We start from the raw sequence: 19407 nt of genomic DNA, 5'->3' as shown, positions 1-19407 counted from the left end.
TCGAGACGGCTCTGGAGGCAGACATTCAAGGTATGAACCTTCCCTCTACTTATTACTAATCATGTGACTTTATATACATTCATTTCCCTGGTCTTTTGTTTCCTTACCCACACTATGTGGACAATATTATCTCACACTGGGGCATAACAGACACATAAAAAATACTCAATAAGTGGTAGCTATTTATAATTTCCTTTATCTATTTGTATATACATTCTTAATTTACCTGTTTTTCAGAGTGCATATGGCTCAGGTGGCATTGTGTATTCAATATCAAATAATCCGTTTATGTCTTTATATAATTCCAAGTAATCAGAATACCTGCAGGCATTTTTAAGGAGGGTCTCAGAACTCAATAAATCAAATGGATACATGTCTTCATTACTCTGGCCTTCACCTAGTATAGATCTGATGGGCAAGATTCTTTACAGAACTGTGACAAAGTAGATCATTCTTGGTTTCTTTTTGCCTCTCTACCCCAGGCTACTGCTTTACAAAGCTTCAAATAATTCTGTTCATATTGAATCTATGTTCTCCAGAGACTGCTAGCCCCATAAAGTACAATGTGAAGAGTGTCCCCTGCAGTTGTGCAAATGACAGAACTGCTTCCATCAGTCACACTTATTATATCTAAAAAAAGACATAACGTAGTAAAAAGAGGAAAAGTTCTTTGTCACGGAGATCTGGGTTAAAGTCCTAGCTAATATCCAAGCCAGTGGATCTTAGGCTGAAAATTAAGTATCTGAAACTCAGTTTCCTTAGTTACAAGATAAATATTACTAACTGATGGCTTTTCTTCATGAGTAATAATATATAAGCATGGTATAATAACAATTTTAATGGATCAGTTAACCCTTATACATGCTTGCTATGTTCCAGGCACTATTCTATGTACTTGACTATATTAACTTGTTTAATCCTCTTGTGAGGATAACTTATGAGGTAAGCATTTTCTTATTACCTCCATTTTATAGGTGATAAACAGGTGTTGAAAGAGTAAGTAATTGGCTTGAGGAAAATGGTCATGAAACCCAAGAGTCTGACTCTAGAATCTGTTCTCCTGATCACTGGACTATACTTCTTCATACACATGTGAGAGTTGCATACATTTGCATATATCATTTGGTATATAAATATTATTTAAGTTATATGTCTGACCTACATAGATGCTTCTTCGGAACTTTTGGCCTGCTGACCACCAGTTGCAAAATACTTGAAATCTTAAAACTTTGAGAACTTGGATACAAGAAAGAAAGAGATTTTTAAAACCCTACCTGGGAGCAATATCCAAGACATTTATTAATATTCCACCCATACAAAAGCTTCCTGTTGCATTAGCAAGTATCAGGAAAATCATAGTGCCATGGAAGCTGGAACTCAGGTAAAGCAGGCACAGGCTGAAGAGGGCGGGCAGGAGAAGTCCTGGGGAGCGATTCAGACAACAGTCAGGTGTATCCCAAAGATGAGCGTGAAATGCCCCAAAGTGCTTGAATGTCCTGGCTTCTTACCTAGCAAGGTGAAGAGTTTCCGGATGGTGAGTAGGCTGAGAATATTCCTGGACAGGAAGACGTCTGCCATATGACCTGCTAGGATAGCAAAAATCCAGGCAAACAAATGGGGGAGGGAAGACAGCAGCCCATTCTGAGGAAGGAATGTTATTCCGAGTGAGTATGAGAAACAGGATAAGCCCTACACTGAAATGCAGTATCTAAAATTTGTATTGTCATATAGGAAACCATCAACGTACAATCCCAGAGTTACTTCTGGGGACACACTACCCAAGAGAAAGAGAAAAATCGTTTGGGCGTCAGAAACAGTCATCACAATCTGCCTAGCTTTCTGTTGGGACCTGAAAGTCCTAGATGGTAGAGAGGAAAGCTATGTTGGGAATGGGAAATGCTGCCTGTGGGGAAAGTGATAGAAATGATAATGATAACAATTGAAAACATGTATATGGTGCTTATTGTGGACCCAGCTGCTGTTAATCCTTGCAGCAGATCCATGATCTCATGGAAGATAAAATTGAATCTTAGAGAGCTTAAGTGACCTCACTGTTACACTGGTCACTAAGCTGGGTTACTGGAAGTTCATTATAGAATGTCTCAAAATGGCAAGCCCAGACTCCATTTCTAAAGGAGTCTTCTCTGGTTATTATGGCATCAAACAACAGAAGGTTCCAGGCATCAGTAATTCTCCAAGTCAGACAACCAATGAAAGTGTCAGTCCTTTCAGAGCAAGCTGTGAGTCATGGGTTCACAACCCAGGACTCTTTGCCTTTCCCCAGGGGAGAGGATTGGTATGAGCTGGAAAGGGTGGTAGAGCCTGGCCAACTGACTTTCAGGAAAGGATCGGACCCTGCAGGGAACAATGGTGTTGAGCCTTAAGGAATACATAAGGGTGATTATACAGGGAACGGGAGATAGGGACTCTGTGGGAATGTGGGTGAGTGTGTATTGTGGGAGTGCTAGACACCATGTCTACACCTTTTATTCTGGGCAATGTTGACCTAATAATTGGAAACAGTGACGTCTCCAGCTAAGTAGTATAGCGGTGGGCAAGAGCTAGGACTAGAGTCATGGGAGAAAAGGAAATGGGTGCAAAGTCCTTCATAAAGTGAAGAACAGAAGGTGTACTTACCTCTTTTACATTAATATGAAACTTGGAGTTGATAAACATTGGTGTATACAGACTCAGGAAGCTATTTGCCCAGAAAAAAGCAAAATTACAGAGGGAAATGACCCAGAGTGGAGGAGACTTAAGCACAGCCTTGATGGGCAGAGATGGTGCACTTGAACTGACCTGGAAAGGAACCCATTAATCATTAGCACATTAGGACAAGATGGAACACATTTTATTTGGCACAGAATCTGGGAGATACCAAAGTGGAGCATGCGTGTTCTACCTGCTGGGCGAGGGCGGACGTGATGTATTCCTTCTCACTTTTGCTTATACACGGGTGGTCCTTTGGGTCCTCATAAAACAGAACGAACCAGAGAAGACTTAAGGCACAACCACAAGCACCTATTGGAACAGGACAAGTTAGAATTGGAATTGCTTCTGTCTATAGTGAGTTTCTTTTCCAAACTGGCATTTTTCATTATTGGTCTGAGAACCTAGACTCCTCTCTTCTTTTTTGGAACTTTGCAACAAAGCTCACATTTTGATAGTTTTCTCTGTATCCATAGCTGCCTCTCTCAACAGAATGAATTTTACAGAAATGGTGGTAAACCCTCTGGCCTCTCCTGATCTCCTAGCCTCTTTTTTCTCCACGCAGGACAGCTGGGCCTCCCGGCTCTTAGGCCATCATCTCTACAGATTCCTAATGTGTTCTACTGTGAGAGTACGGCATAGCTGAGCCCACACAGGGCTTGACAATCACCCAGTTTTGTTTTTTTTTTTAAGTTAAATCTTACTTTTAAATCAATCTTATTTTAAAGATGTTGGGGGTAGGAGTATATTAATTAATTAATTTTTGTTGTGTTGGGTCTTCGTTTCTGTGCGAGGGCTTTCTCTAGTTGTGGCAAGCGGGGGCCACTCTTCATCGCGGTGCGCGGGCCTCTCACTATCGCGGCCTCTCTTGTTGCGGAGCACAGGCTCCAGACGCGCAGGCTCAGTAGTTGTGGCTCACGGGCCTAAGCTGCTCCGTGGCATGTGGGATCCTCCCAGACCAGGGCTTGAACCCATGTCCTCTGCATTAGCAGGCAGATTCTCAACCACTGCGCCACCAGGGAAGCCCCAATCACCCAGTTTTGAGAGCTAGGCCTTAGCTATGCTCCTAAGATGCAGACCAGGCCTTAGGGATTGTCCAAGTCCCATAAGAGTTTGCCAAATTATTTGTTGTTTTTCTGTTTTTTATACTAATGATCTGATCATAAGGAATCCTATGTTAGGACAGGGAGTATGTAGTACTCAGTAGTTAGCCTTCCAGAATTGCATCCATTCATCTGACAAGTATTGGTTAAGTGTCCATTATGTACCATGAACCATTCTAGGCCCTGGGAATACAACAGTGAATAAAACAGACAAAGCCCTGCCTTCACAGACTTTAGTTTCTAATGGATGAGACAAAGATAATGAAAAGTAATTAAATAAAAGGTAGTAAATGTCAGTGAAAAGAGCTATGGAGGAGAGTTATGGGGGGAGGAAGGAAGGAGTACCATGTTCAGGGAAGGCTAGGATGTGGATGGGGCACAGACACTCCAGGCAGAGGGAGAAATAAGTACCAAAGCCCAGAGTTATGAGGCCAGTGTCACTGGGCAGGGAGCAAGGTGAGGGTGGAAATGGATGAGGATGAGAGGTAATGAGACCAGACCATGTGGAAACCTGGAGCCACTGTGAGATCTCAGATGCTTACAACACACTTTAAGACAACATTAAAAGAATACTTTGACAACATACCATTTCCACCTCATTCTGTGACCTGAGAGCCCAAACCCAAGGCAAAATGTAAATGAAGAAAAGTGAGCACCTAATAAATACACATGCAATACATATATTTCTCTGTATTATTGTACTCAACCCTCAGAAAATACATTTGATACTATTAGCTCTTTTTCAAAATAAGAAGACTGGTGCTCGGAACGATCTGCTTGCTTACCCAGGGACACATGATTAGCAAGTGGTAACTGACGCTTAAGCATGGATTATATTGTCTAGGGATGGAAAATAGCCCTAGAGGAGGAGGCTGGAGAAAAGCTTGGAAGAAAGACAACAGTTAATGGCAAGTAGAAGAGGAGAAGTCTGCACAGGAGACTGAGAGGGAATGGCCAGAAGGATAAAGTCCGCTGTAGGGAGAACAGGGTCAGAGAGACTGCGATGAGAAGGAAATGTCCAGTCACTGAGGTTCAGTGCATGGAGTCAGAGGCAAAGGCACAAGGGAAAGAATGGTATTGTTGAATATGATTGAGAGTTCAGGTCAAATGTGGACTGAAAAACTTCCACTTGATTTATGGGCATGGAGCTTGGCCAGCATTTCGGAGGCATATAAGGAGTTTAGAAGTTATCACTCCCATCCTTAAAACAAGGAAAATGTTGAACAAACTAAAAATCAATAACTCTTCTTTGATCCTTCAGAGAATTGAGGTCACAGGGCAAACCACTGCCCTCCTGTCTCTAGAGAGACAGACAGGTAGATACAGAGAATGACAACTTCCCAGAACAGAAGCCCGGAAAACAGAAAACTCCATTGGAACCAGTCAGTTCTAGGGTAGGAAAACCTAGCAATTGATGGCTTGCTTTAGGTTCAGTGTAGACAAGTTTGAGAGGTGAAAAGTCTGGGGATGGGGGCCCAGTCTTAAGAAGACCCCTCACACTTTCGTGAGTTTTATCTCCAGAACACCTACCAGGTTCTCACAGTGAATAGAAGAGAAAAATCCCTCCATCCTTACAGGAGAGGAAGGGAAAAGTAGCTATTTTGAATTATGTCTAGAGCATTCTGTTCTTAACAAAAACTGCTCAAAGGGAAACTGTTTTGCCAGAGCCTAACCAACTTAAGGGAAGGGAAATATCCAATTCCAGCCCCTTCCTCCTGTCTCACTTAAGGAGGGGAAAAAAAAAACTGAGAAGGACTTGTGAAGGTCAAGTTCGGGGCAGAGGCTCACTAAAATACTGATACCTAATCACAGCACTATAGAACACTGTCTCCCAACATACACACCTTACCACCACATCAAAAGTGCCCTGCACGTTATTGGGAATCCACCTAGAAGAACTGCACATCACAAACCTTATTTAAGAAGTCTCTAGAGAAACTCAAAGACAAGGAAAGACAAAAACAAAGACACCAGAGGAAGCTGTAGCCTCTGAAACTTATAACTATAGCACACAGTAAGCACAGCCTAACCCCTAGCCAGAAAAACATACAACCTCACACTAAAGGGCTATTTTTCTCAGTTCCTTTTACCTAGTATATCTTGTTAGCTTTCAACAAGAAAAACATGAGGCACACCAACAGACAAAAAATGTAGTTTGAAGAGACAGAGCAAGCATCAGATCCAGACTGAGACATAGCAGAGGTGTTGGAATGATCAGATCAAGAATTTAAAACAACTATGATTAAAATGCTTATGGGAAAAGCAGACAACATACAAAAACATGAGTAATGTAAGTAGAGAGATGGAAACGCTAATAAGGAATCAAAAGAAAATGCTAGAAATCAAAAACACTGTAACAGAAATGAAGAATGCCTTTAACGAGCTCATTAAGAGACTAGACACGGTCGAGGAAAAATCTCTGAGCTTCAAGAAATGTCCATAGAAACTTCCAAACTTGAATTGCAAATAGAGTAAAAGAATAAAAAAGAACAGAATATCCTAGAATTGTGGGACAATTACAATAGTGTAGTATACGTGTAACGGGAATATCGGAAAGAGAAGTAAGAGAAAGGAACAGAAGAAATATTTGAAGGAATAATTACTGAGAACTTCCCAAAAGTAATGATAGATACAAAACCACAGATAGAGGAAGCTCAGAGAACACAAAGGATGAATATCAATCAATCAATCAGTTTACACATAGGCATATCATATTCAAACTGCAGAAAATAAAAGAGAGAAAATTTTGAAAGAAGCCAGAGGAAAGAAAATGACCCGGGTAGTCGGGTTTAAATTTAGAATACTTAGATTCCACTGGTCACAAATCCCTGATCACTGATCTGGGACTTGACCTCTTCTGTTCCAACCCAGATCCAGTCCCACACCACTAGGGGTTTTGAATGGCTCTGTAGAGAAATTCTTGGCTTCCCCATCATGTTCCATCTATATTCTCTGCCAATAGTTTTACCTGTCACCTCCCGGCCCAGCCTCAGTTCAGTAAATGTGGGGAAGAGTCCTGCCAGTTCTGAAAAAGCCTTGGTTGTATATGAGCAAAAAATTCTGGGAGTGATCATTAGAAGGAAAGTCATGGGCTCTGATGAGCCTATAATTTTGATGCCATGGACTTCTACCCTATGAAGAAGGCTTGGCTGGAGGGGGGCCAGAATGGGCTCACTACAATGTAGAATCCAAGGCAAGGCCCCTCCTGTCTGGGCTTCAGAGCAGCTCTAGCTCTTATGGAAGCCATAAGTGATCTTGGCAAGGGCTCTCTTGATAGTAGAATGCGTCAGACACTTATAGTCAGATACAAGTTGAGGAGACAGTGGGTGGCTAGGAAATGGGGGCCGTGGGTGTAGACAGGTTGTTCAATAATTTTGACTCTTAAAAGGGAGGTAACTTGAAAGAGACGGCAGGGAAAGGGAGCCATTTTAGAGATTTGAGAAGAGTAGTTTTGAGAAGTTTGAAATAGTATTTATGGAGAGAAACATGGCAGGACAGTCAGGCCCTTTTAAGTGCAAATGTGAGTGTATGGTTCAATTTGTTCTGTATGGTAATTTTCCCCAGCAATCATCAGCTGCTTAAAAGCAGGTATTATTTTGTTCTTTAAAATAGTATTGATTAGATTTATTTAACTTTATTGAGAAGAGCATTCACATGGAACCACAAAACATCCTGGTTTTAGTTTGCCTCTGCCACTAACTTGGGCAGGTTATTTCACATCTATGGGCACCGTATGACTCATTGTAAGACTTGTGGCGGTAACACCTAAATCCCTATACTGCTGCCATCTAAGTGATGGCACTCTTCCCCTATTCTAAGTGATAAGAAAAAGCAGATGGGGCAATTCATGGTAAAGCTGTTATCATAGTATAATGCATAGTCCCTTTCTTTGCGCTTCATAGAGCCACCCATGAGAACTGCAAATGACAAATGTTGCTGTATACATGTATATGATGTTGAAATATGAATACACCATGAATACTGGGGCTCACCCAACTTTTGATCAGCAATGTTGGGCAGCGTTAATTACTGAAAAGTTTTTCTTACATGGAGCTGAAACTTCACCTCCCTATAATTACCTGCGTATTAATTTTAGTTTTGTAATGCAGCGCAGGTATGCATTTCTCTTACACGAGAGTCCTGCAAGGCATGCCTGCTCAAGTTTTCATTTCACCAGGTTAGACAGTTCCAAGTCTTCCGGCCCTTTCCTGACATAGGGTTTGTGTAATATCACTATACTGACCATTACTTACTACTGATGACTAATGCAGTGATGAAAACAATGAAATTGTGAGGATGGAAGACATGCCTCTGTCATTTGCTCACTGTGGGTATCGGGGGTTCCCTGTTTGTCCCTCTAGATCCACTCTCCACCCTTCTTTACCCTGCTTTGGCCACAGATGGCTGACTTGAATGAATATCAACCGGCCCCTATGTTCTCTGCTTTCCAGATAGACTTAGGCAGCAGAAATCTTGAGCAAAAGATGAGAGGGAGAGGGTTGAATGAGATTAGGGTGTCTCTTTCTCTAGTTATCACCTTCTCTAGCATTGCCTCAGTCTATATGCTCTTTTATGAAAAGTCATGGGTCCTCTCAAGGCAGCCATCTCTACAGGACTCTCTCCTAGTAGATTCTCATCGACTATACCCTTGCTTGCCCTTTTGGACCTGGGGATGGTATCAGCTTCCATTTTGCTAACACCTGATTACTGCTCTATCCATTTGATTCTGCCACATCTTTGTTTACCATTTTAAAGAATCACTTTGTAATAGATCCTTCTGAATTAAGTCTCTGTAATTTTCCTTACGTATCAAACGAGCACAATAGCACCTATCCACAGTCCCTTATCCACAAATCTGAAACCAAGATTTCTAACTTATTTAGAAAACTCAATCCTTTATAGTTTTTCATTTATTCCAATTTATGAGAATTTCATGTTTCACTTCAGAAATTAATGTGTTTGATTATGAGATGATGCTCTAAATTTTGCTTGGGATGTTAAGTATAAATAGTATACTCATATTATCTTTGATCTATTCTGATCATCCCTTTCCCCAAGAGTTTCACGTAAGGGATATGTATCTGTAGCATCGATGTTGTAGAATTGTGAAATTATATACAGTAATGCACGTATAGTTCTGAGCATGATGTCTTGCTTATAATAAGAAATTCATGAATGTTGACTGCTCTTTTTCCTTCAATGGGATTTATGATTTTTAATATTGCTAACTTCATATAAACTACTGTATTCCATTTTTAGTTTTAAGTTTTAAAAATTCTGAATAATGACTGGGATTTTTATAGAAAGAGACTCACCAAAAATATAAAAGACCATAGGCCATCCCAGGGAGTCACAGATGAATCCTGTTATAAGTAGGACAACACAGGGTCCTAGCAGAAGTCCTAATCAGAAGGCACAAAGAACACCCCCAATGAATGCAGGCATCTGGAAGTAGAAATAATGTAGTCTCATGGTAGCAGTGAACAATTTATAGTGAAATATCTGTATAACGTATAACACCGAACAGAAGAAAATAATAAAATATTTGCTTTTCTCTCTTTTCTCTGTTGTTTGAGATAAGGAAGCCTCTTCTCCATCCCAGACAATTCCCATATCTTTAAAGTGAGGATGGTTTCCAAAGCCCTTGACAGTTCAAAACATACATGTTTCTTACGGCTCTAGGGCAGCACATGCTACAATGAGATGACAATGAGATTAAACATTCTAGGCCCCTAGTCATTACCTGATAAACTCAGAGAGGTAAGTCGGACTTGTTCCAAGGGAGGAGCCCACTTGATCCATACTACTTGCTGAGTTGTTAACGCCATCCCCTGAAAGAAGAATGATTAGAACATTTGATCTCTGACACTTTCTGTGAATTTAAACTCTTGGTTCAGTTTTTGTATTATCTTAATACCTGGAATAGTCCCTGGATTACTCGGCATATGATGACCAAAGCTTCTCCAAATTCAGCTGCCAGTGGGATAAGCAGAGTAAACAGAGAGCTGAGGAACAATGCAGAACCAACCATTTTCTTTAAGGAGTATATTCCAGATAAATATCCAGCAGGAATCTGGCTGATGAGTAGACCGTAGAAGATGGAACTTAACATGATCCCCTGGATTTCAGTGCTCCAGTTATACACAGGGTCCTGAAAGGAAAAAGGAGACACATCTAGCCACTCTGCAGATGATTTTCTATGATGTTCAGGAATATGGGAAAACTGGTCTTCCAGCTTACCCCATGTAAAATAGCTGTCCTCTGCCTAATATCCTCTATTATGGGACTTCTTTATTCCTAATAACATCATTATCTGTGTGTAGTTACATTTTATCATTGGTACCCTCAAGTATAACGAAAAGTCTTTGCAGTCAAGGGCATCATTTGTACCACCCATACCTGTCACAGCATAGACGTTTAATACTTGCTTTTTAAAAAGATTTTAGATATAATTGGCAGATTATATTAATTTCAGGTGTACAACATAATGATTCGATATTTATATATACTGAGAAATGATCACAAGTCTAGTTAACATCCATCACCATATATATAGTTGTGATGAAAACTTTTAAGATCTACTCTCTTAGCAACTTTCAACTATACAATACAGTATCATTAACTATAGTCACCATGCTATCTGCTACACCCCCATAACAATTTTTTTAAAGATTTATTTTGATGTGGACCATTTTAAAAAAGTTTTTATTGAATTTGTTACAACACTGCTTCTGTTTTGGTTTTTTGGCCGCCAGAAAAACCATTGGAAGGCAAAGTCTTAACCACTGGACCACCAGGGAGGTCCCCCCATAACTTATTTTATAGCTGGAAGTGTGCACTTTTTAACTCTCTTTACCCATTTTGCCCAACACCACCCTCCCCCGACCCCCTGCTACTGGCAACCACCAGCCTATTCTCTGTAACCAGGAGCTCAGATTCATTTGTTTGTTTAGATTCCACATATAAACAAGATGGTATAGTATTTGTCTTTCTTTGTCTGATTTATTTCACTTAGCATAATACACTCAAGGTCCATCCATGTTGTCGCAAATGGCAAGATTTCTTACTTTTTATGACTGAATAATATTCCGTTGCATATATACAGTGCTTTCATCCTTGGATGGATCCTTAGGCTGTTGTAAATAATGCTGCAATGAACATGGGGGTGTAGATATTTTTTCAAGTTAGTGTTTTTATTTTCTTAGGATAAATACCCAGAACTAGAATTGCTGGATATGATAATTAAATTTTTAAGTTTTTGAAGAAACTTCATACTGCTTTCCAGTGACTGCACTAATTTACGTTATACCATCAGTGCACTAGGGCTCCCTTCTCTCCACATCTTAGTCCACACTTGATATTTCTTGTCTTTTTGATAATATCCATGTTGACAGGTATGAGGTGATACCTTGTGGGTTTGATTTCCATATCCCTGATGTTGTTGGGCACCCTCTCATATGCCTCTTGACAATTTGTACGTCTTTTCTGGAAAAATGTCTATTCAGATCCTCTGCCCATTTTTTTTTTTTTCGGTACGCGGGCCTCTCCCTGTTGTGGCCTCTCCCATTGCAGAGCACAGGCTCCGGACGAGCAGGCTCAGTGGCCACGGCTCACAGGCCTAGCCGCCCTGCAGCATAGGGGATCTTCCCGGACCGGGGCACGAACCTGTGTCCCATGCATCGGCAGGCGGACTCTCAACCACTGTGCCACCAGGGAAGCCTCTCTGCCCATTTTTTAATTTTTTTTTGCAATAGAGTTGTATGAGTTCTTCATATATTTTGGATACCAATCTCTTATCAGATATGATTTGCAAATATTTTCTCTTATTCAGTAGGTTGCCTTTTCATTTTGTTGACGGTATCCTTTGCCATGCAGAAGCTTTTTAGTTTGATGTAGTCTCACTTGTTTATTTTTGCTTTTGTTGCCATTGATTTTGATGTAAAATCCAAAAAATCATAGCCAAGACTAATGTCAGTGAGCTTTACACCTATGTTTTCTTCTAGCTTATGTTTTTAGGTCTTAATGTTCCAATGTTGGATTCATTTTAAGTTAATTTTTGTGTGCATTATAAGATAGTGGCTCAGTTTTCCCAACATTATATATTGAAGAGATTGTCTTTTCATCATTTTATATTCTTGCCTCCTTTGTCGTAGATTAATTGCCCAAATACGTATGGGTTTATTTCTGGGCTATCTACACTGCTTCGCTGATTGACGTGTCTGAGTTTATGCAAATACCATAATTTTTGATTACTATAGCTTTGGAATGTAGTTTGAAATCAGGGAGCTTGATGCCTCTAGCTTTGTTTTTCTTTCTTATTATTGCTTTGGTTATTCTGGGCCTTTTGTAGTTCCATACAAATTGTAGTACTGTTTGTTCTATTTCTGTGAAAAAGGCAATCGGAATTTTGATGATTACATCTACTGTAGACATTTTAACAATATGAATTCTTTCAATCCATGAGCACAAAATATCTTTCCATTTACTTGTGTCTTCTTCAGTTTCTTTCATCAGCGTCATACAGTTTTCAGTGCATAGGTATTTAACCTTCTTGGTTAAATTTATTCCTGTATATTTTAGTCTTTTTGATGCAATTAGAATTGTTTTCTTAATTTTGTTTCTGCTAGTTTGTTAATAGTGTATAGAAATGCAACAGATTTTTGTATATTGATTTTGTATCTTACAACTTTACTGAATTCATTTTTATTTCTAACAGTTTCCTTAGTGGAGTCTTCAGGATTTTCTATATATAATATCATGTCATCTGCAAATAGTGACAATTTTACTTCTTCCTTTTCAATTTGGATGCCTTTTTTTTTTCCTTGCTTAATTGCTCTGGTGAGGACTTCCAATACTATGTTGAATAAAAGTGGTGGGAGTGGGGATCACTGTTTTATTCCTGATATTAGAGGAAAAGCTTTCAGATTTTCACCATTGAGTATGATGTTATCTGTGGTCTTGTTATACATGGCCTTTATTATGTTGAGGTACATTCCCTCTATACTCACTTGTTTAGAATTTTGGATATTAATTTTGTCAAACCTTGATGGCCACCAGAGCCAGATGATCAAGGCGGCAGCTGTTAAAAAGAAAATAAATCGGGTGCCAGAACAAGAGGCCAGATGAATGTAAAAACTCCCTTTGGGGAGATACTGGCTCTCCAGAGCACAGCAAAGAGAGAACACAAGGATGGCACCTGCTGGTCTCCATCCCCAAAGAGAACTCCAGCAGGCCCTAGATGTGTGTTAAATTAGATGCCCGCCCCTCAGGCCAACAGTTTATGGTAAGCAAATAAGCCTTTTTCATAGAACATCTTGGTGCTTTTCAAATGGTTGCCTCTGTTCTGTGCTCTGGGGTAGGTGAGTTCATGTGCAAGCCCTTTAGGAACCATTTCTCAGTTCGCTATACCCTGTGGGACTTGTGTATATGAGCCCTGTTGGCTTTCAGAGCTAGATATTTGGGTGGCGTATCTCTCAGGCACAGGTCTTAAAAGTTGGCATGCCCATTGTGGGGCTCAAACTCTTCACTCCTCAGGGTTGCCTTGCTGGGTCGCCTTGCCAGGGGTGGGGTTTACAGTGAGATTGTGTCTCAGCATTTCCTCTTGGCTGTGGGCTTTTTCTTGTTCACCCGATGTGTAGGAGTTACTCAGCTTTCAATTTTTTTTCCAGAGAAAGTTGTTCCATATGTAGCTGTATATTTGGTGTGTCTGTATGAAGAGGTGAGTCCAGACCTTTCTACCTCTTTATCTTCAACATCTCTAATATCTGTTTCTTGAATGTTTGTAAAAAACATGTAAACTCTTCTGTCGAGTGCCATGTAATACTACATTTACTGCAATCATTAATTTCCTCCTGCCCCTTCTCACCCTCTAATTTCTCTATTCAGTTAACCTCATTCATAAAACAACATTCCCCCCCACCACATGATCCCAGAGAGAAAAGCAGCAATTGAGAGAATATCAAATCATGAAGAGAAGTTCTCAGGCTGAACTATGGAAATAATTGAATGGGATAGTGAAGGAAAAAGACCATTTCTCTTCTTTCACTTGGCTCTGATGTGGCATGTTTTGTTGTCTGTCTTGGGAGTGGTTTCCTCTGTCAATTCTTAGGCTAGGTGGTCTTGCATAAATTTGTTGCATTATTAAAGTTGATATAAGAAATTCTGAACATTGAACTTATACCCTGGGCTATGAGGAGGCTGTGCTATTTTTGGACCCACTGAACAGGGAGAAGCCTTAATTTCAGTAAGTGAGGACAAGATAAAGCCTCTTTGGTAATGTGTATGATAGTCTGCTTCTCTCAACTTTCTCTGCACTTGCATAATTAGTTTTTATATTAAGAAATGAAGAGTTTTGTTAAATAATGAATGTCCTTAATGAAATTTTTGGCTGACTATGAAATAATGAAATAGGTAGGAGTCCATGTGTTTCTTCTCTCATCACTGTTATCTTTCACCCTTCATCCCTTTTTTTTTTTTCCTCCCTTTCTCAAATCTCTGTCAGCCTGTAGCCTCTGTATAGTGATGTCTCTTTCTGATGGAAAGGACTTTCATGAGAGATCTGGTAGGAGTACAACTCTGAGAATATTGAATAGTTGAGAGGCATCCATAGAGTAGCCAAGGGAGCATGGAAGCTCCAGATCTTTTCCATTGGTGGGAAGCTACTCAGAGAATGGAACAAGATGTTCTGCCATTTTTTTCTAAATCACAGGAATTTCTCCAAGGAAATCAATATTCACCCTTACCCATATCAGGTGGTCCAGCACACATTTGTTCAACTCTTCCTATGCAGATTATTCAGAATATTGGGTTGTTTTTCTAATGGCATAAAGCCATCACTCTTCACAGCAGGATGTAAGAAAAAGAAAAAAATCCCACCATAGTTGAATTAAAACTGCTGAACTCATAAACTCCCCACACCAGAAGGATAAAACCTAAGTTGCATTAACTAGTTGTCATTAAACAAAGTGCTACATATATAAATGTTATATTATCCTATATAAATTTTAGGAATAAATATATATACATCTGTATGAGTCATATAAATGAGCAAGTAGATAATACCTACTTGTAAAATGGACTGAGGGTATCAATAGACAATTTATGAGAGAAAAATGGAAATGATCAATAAGTATAGGTAACAGAAATATAAAAATGTGCACATTCATTAATAATAAAAAATTTACAGTTATGGCAGAATTTCTATCGGATTGGTAAATTTTAAATAGAATAATTATACATACTCCTTGGCTGTTGTGGCAGAGGGAAGACTGATAGAGAATACTCCTCATTTATGTGTCACACTTTTTCTCATCTTCCTTCCTTTTCCTTTCTATACTCAGTGTCCCTTACTGTGGTCTCTGTGGTTCCTATTCGCTGTTTTCCTTGTTATTTTGTCTTCTTTCCTAAAATGTTCTGTCTCATTTTGTCATAATCCTTTTCTGAGTTCTGTTAATTTCCTTTTTTCTTCCCCATTCATCTGCTGTCTGAGCATAGACTGCTACCACCTGGCTATCTTTTGTTTTGAGCTCTTGGATGTGCTGCACTGCAGTGTTCCTTCCATAGCTAGAGTTGCTTTCCCAGTTTTTAGGTTCATTTGTAATTTCAGGTTACAATTTAGATCTGCTTTGGGAAAATGATATCCTGGTGAGTTTTCATACTTGAGAATAATTATGTGCTCTGTTTCTTCATCTAGTACCTTTGTAGAGCAGCAAACTGAAATCCTTTCCTGTGACTCATATTTGAAGAAGATCAACTGTCCTGGATTATAGCAGCAGGTTCCATGGTGGGTGGGGGTGGGGGTGAATGTGCCAAAGAAATGTTCCAAGCTCCACAGCTTGAGCTGCCTCTTCTTTTTCTACAGTGAAGGAAATAAAATACAGCCTTTGTGAGTAGCCATCTCTCTTGCCTCTTCTTTTGCTACAGTGAAGGAAATGAAGTACAGCCTTTGTGAGTAGTCATCTCTCTAGAGTCATCTTCTCTAGAGAATGGGGTTCTCGATATTTAAACCAAGGCAATGGAATACTACAAATATTTAAGAATTAAAGAAAAAAAATTTGAATAGGTTTTGACAGATATTTTGAGGTACAATTGACACAATAAACTGTATATTTAATCTTTGTCATAAAGTGTACAACTTGCTAAATTTTTAAATGTGTACACTCATGAAACCATCATCAGAATCAAGATGATGAAAATATTATTCACCTCCAAAAGTTTTCTTACTCCTTGTAATTCCTCCCTTCTGCTCCTCCACTGCCAATGATCTGCTTTGTCATCACTTCCTAGAAGTTTTATATATAAATGGAGTCATACAGTATGTACTATTTCTTTATATCTAGCTTAGTTGACTCAGAATAAGAGTGGCATCCATGTTGGCCTGTGTATCAATAGTTCGTCCCTTTTATTTTTTTTGTGGTATGCGTACCTCTCACTGTTGTGGCCTCTCCCATTGCAGAGCACAGGCTCTGGACGTGCAGGCTCAGTGGCCATGGCTCACGGGCCCAGCCGCTCCATGGCATGTGGGATCCTCCCGGACCGGGGCACAAACCCGTGTCCCCTGCATCGGCAGGCAGACTCTCAACCACTGTGCCACCAGGGAAGCCCCCCATTCCTTTTTAGTACTAAGCAGTATTCCATTTTATGGACGGGCCATAGTTTGCGCATTCATTCACCTATTGATGAACATGTTGGCTGTTTCCAATTTTTTGCTATTACAAATAAAGCTACAATGAGAATCTATATATACATCTCTATATGGACACATGCTTTCATTTCTCTTTAGTAGCAGTGGAATGGCTGGATCATACGGTAGCTGTATGCTTAACTAAACTGGTTGTACCATTGTGAATTATCACCAGCAGTGTAGAAGACTTCCAGTTCCTCCACATTCTTACAACACTTATGTCCAATCTTTATAATTTTGGCCATTTGAATTGATGTGTAGTCATATCGGGCCTTTCACTGTTGTGGCCTCTCCCGTTGAGGAGCACAGGCTCCGGATGCACAGGCTCAGCGGCCATGACTCACGGGCCTAGCTGCTCCACAGCTTGTGGGATCTTCCTGGACCAGGGCACGAACCTGTGTCCCCTGCATCAGCAGGCGGAATCTAAACCACTGCGCCCCCAGGGAAGCCCCATGTATCATCTTTGATGAAGTGTCTATTCACATCTTTTCCCCATTTTTGTGCTGCGTTGTTGGTTTCATTTATTATTGATTTTTGATGAACTTCCTTTACTAGATATGATTTTCAAAAATTTACCACTGTCTCTGGTTTGCCTTTTCAGTCTTTTAACAGTGTTTTTTGAATTTTGGTGAAGTCCAATTTTTTTGTTTGTTCTTTTGTGAATCATGAAAAAAATCAGTAGTTCATATGTGTGTGAGTCTATTTCTGGACACTCTCTTCTATTTCAATGATTACTTTTCTGTCTTTATGCTAATAACACACTGTCTTGATTACTGTAGCTTTATAACAAAGTCTTAAAATCAGGTAGGTAGCGTTATTCCTGTAACTATTGATTTTTTGCCAAACTTAAAAGACAATTCAGTGGAGAAAGAAGTCTTTTCAACAAATGATGGTAGAACAGTTGTATACACATATGTAAAAAAGGATCTTTAACACAACATATACAAAAATTGAAAAAATGAATATTTAAATGTAAAACCTGAAATTATAAAACTTCTAGAAGAAAACATAACAGATATTTTTACTTTGGGCTATGCAAAGATTTATTAGATATAAAGCCAGAAGAAGTTTTGGTAAAACCAACAGAAGTTCTTTATGCAGAAGGAAAATTATATAGTTCAGAAACTTGTATCTACATTTAAAAAAGAAGAGCATGAAGAAAGAATAAATGAAGGTGTAAATTATTTTATTTTGAATTGATGCAAAAGATACCTACTTGTTTAAAACAATAATGTAATTCTGTATTGGGTATTTATAGCATATGGATAAGGGAAATGAATAGCAGCAGTGTCACAAAAGATGGGAGAGAAGAATTAAGAATACTCTGTTATAAAGTGCCTGCACTACACATGAAGCAGTAAAGTGTTATTTGATGGTGGATTTCTATTATTTAAAAATGTATATTGTAAACCCTAGGGAAACTATTAAAACAATTTTTTTAAGTATAAATGATACATCAAGAGAAGAAATAAAATTGAATCATATAGGGCTTCCCTGGTGGTGCAGTGGTTGAGAGTCCGCCCACCGATGCAGGGGACATGGGTTCGTGCCCTGGTCCGGGAAGATCCCACATGCCGCAGAGCGGCTAGGCCCGTGAGCCATGGCCGCTGAGCCTGCATGTCCAGAGCCTGTGCTCCACAACAGGAGAGGCCACAACAGTGTGTCACCTGCCACAACAGTGACAGGCCTGCGTACAGCAAAAAAAAAAAAAAAATTGAATCATATAAAATGCTCAATTATACCAAGATAAGACAAAAAAAGGAGTGGAAAAGAGAAACGTAACAGAGAACAGATGTAACAAATAGAAAACAGTTACCAATTTTATATTTGTCTTTTCTTTTAGTTCTAGCAGTTTTAGCCTTCTGTATTTTGCTGCTTTGTTAGAGGCATACATGTATAGGATTGTTGTTAGAGACATACATGGTTAGGATTATTATGTCTCCTTGGAGAATTGACCCCTTTATCATCAGACAGTGCCCTCTTTATCTCTGATAATCTTCCTTGATATAAATTCTGCTCTGAAATTAATATAGCTCCCTCTGTTTTTCTTTGCTTGAAAATGTCTTTATTCTCTTTGACTTTTGAGGTAATTTCATTGGATATAGAATTCTAGTTTGGCAGGTGTCTTTTTTTTTTCTTTCAATACTTTAAAGAGTTCATTTCTCTCTTCATGTTTGAGTGGTGTCTGATAAGAAGTCTTCCGTAATTCTTATCCTGTTCCTCTGTAGGTGATTCTTGTCTCTAGCTTCCTTCAAGAAGTTCTCTTTGTCTTAGTTTTCTGCAATTTAAATATCTATGTCTGGGTGGTTGTTCTTGTTGTTGATGATTATTTTTCTTTTTAATATTTATCCTGTTTGGTGTTCTCTGAGCTTCTTGGATTTGTGGCTTGGTGTCTGCCATTAATTTCAAAAAGTTCTCAGCCATTAATTTTTCAAATATTTCTTCTTCCCATTTTTTCCTACTCTTCCTGGTGTTCTAGTCATGCATATGTTACAACTTTTGGTATTGTCCACAGTTCTGAGATGTTCTGTTTGTTTGTTTATTTATTTATTAAATTCTCTTTCATTTCAGATTGGGAAGTTCCTATTGACCTATATTCAAGTTCATTGATCCTTTCCTCAGCTGTGTTGAGATTACTTATAAGCCCATCAAGGCATCTTTGTACCTGTTACAGTTGCCATGATTTCTACTATTTCTTTTTTATGCTTTCTAATAATATCCATCTCTCTGCTAACATTACCTATGTGGTATTGTATGTTGTCATTTTTTTCCCATTAGCGCCCTTGACATATTAATTATAGTTATTTTAAATTCCCTGTCTAGGAATTCCTACATATGTGTCAAATCTGAGCCTGGTTCTGATGCTTATGTTAAAAATAATCAGGGTGCAGTACACTTCATATAGTGTTATTT

General features: G+C 39.2%; 1 protein-coding gene across 6 annotated transcripts in view; it reads right to left on the bottom strand.

Annotated features, from left to right (window-relative positions):
* The window catches only part of SLC17A1 (solute carrier family 17 member 1), a 76173-nt gene that overhangs the window by 34157 nt on the left and 22609 nt on the right, over positions 1-19407 (bottom strand). For 5 of the 6 annotated variants that reach the window (XM_032649154.1, XM_032649155.1, XM_032649153.1 and 2 more), the window contains exons 4-10: positions 9730-9963; positions 9556-9643; positions 9128-9214; positions 2903-3021; positions 2638-2799; positions 1509-1641; positions 1275-1422 (exon numbers count right to left, since the gene is read on the bottom strand). In XM_032649154.1, the coding sequence (XP_032505045.1) occupies positions 1275-1422; positions 1509-1641; positions 2638-2799; positions 2903-3021; positions 9128-9214; positions 9556-9643; positions 9730-9963 (971 nt within the window). The remainder of the gene's footprint in view (positions 1-1274; positions 1423-1508; positions 1642-2637; positions 2800-2902; positions 3022-9127; positions 9215-9555; positions 9644-9729; positions 9964-19407) is intronic. The other variant, XM_032649157.1, reaches the window with a different exon arrangement.

Source organism: Phocoena sinus, chromosome 11, assembly GCF_008692025.1.
Source record: "Phocoena sinus isolate mPhoSin1 chromosome 11, mPhoSin1.pri, whole genome shotgun sequence".
Classification (NCBI taxonomy): Eukaryota; Metazoa; Chordata; class Mammalia; order Artiodactyla; family Phocoenidae; genus Phocoena; species Phocoena sinus.
The sequence above is the reverse complement of the archived record's forward strand: the minus strand, read 5'-3'. Positions and strand labels throughout refer to the sequence as shown.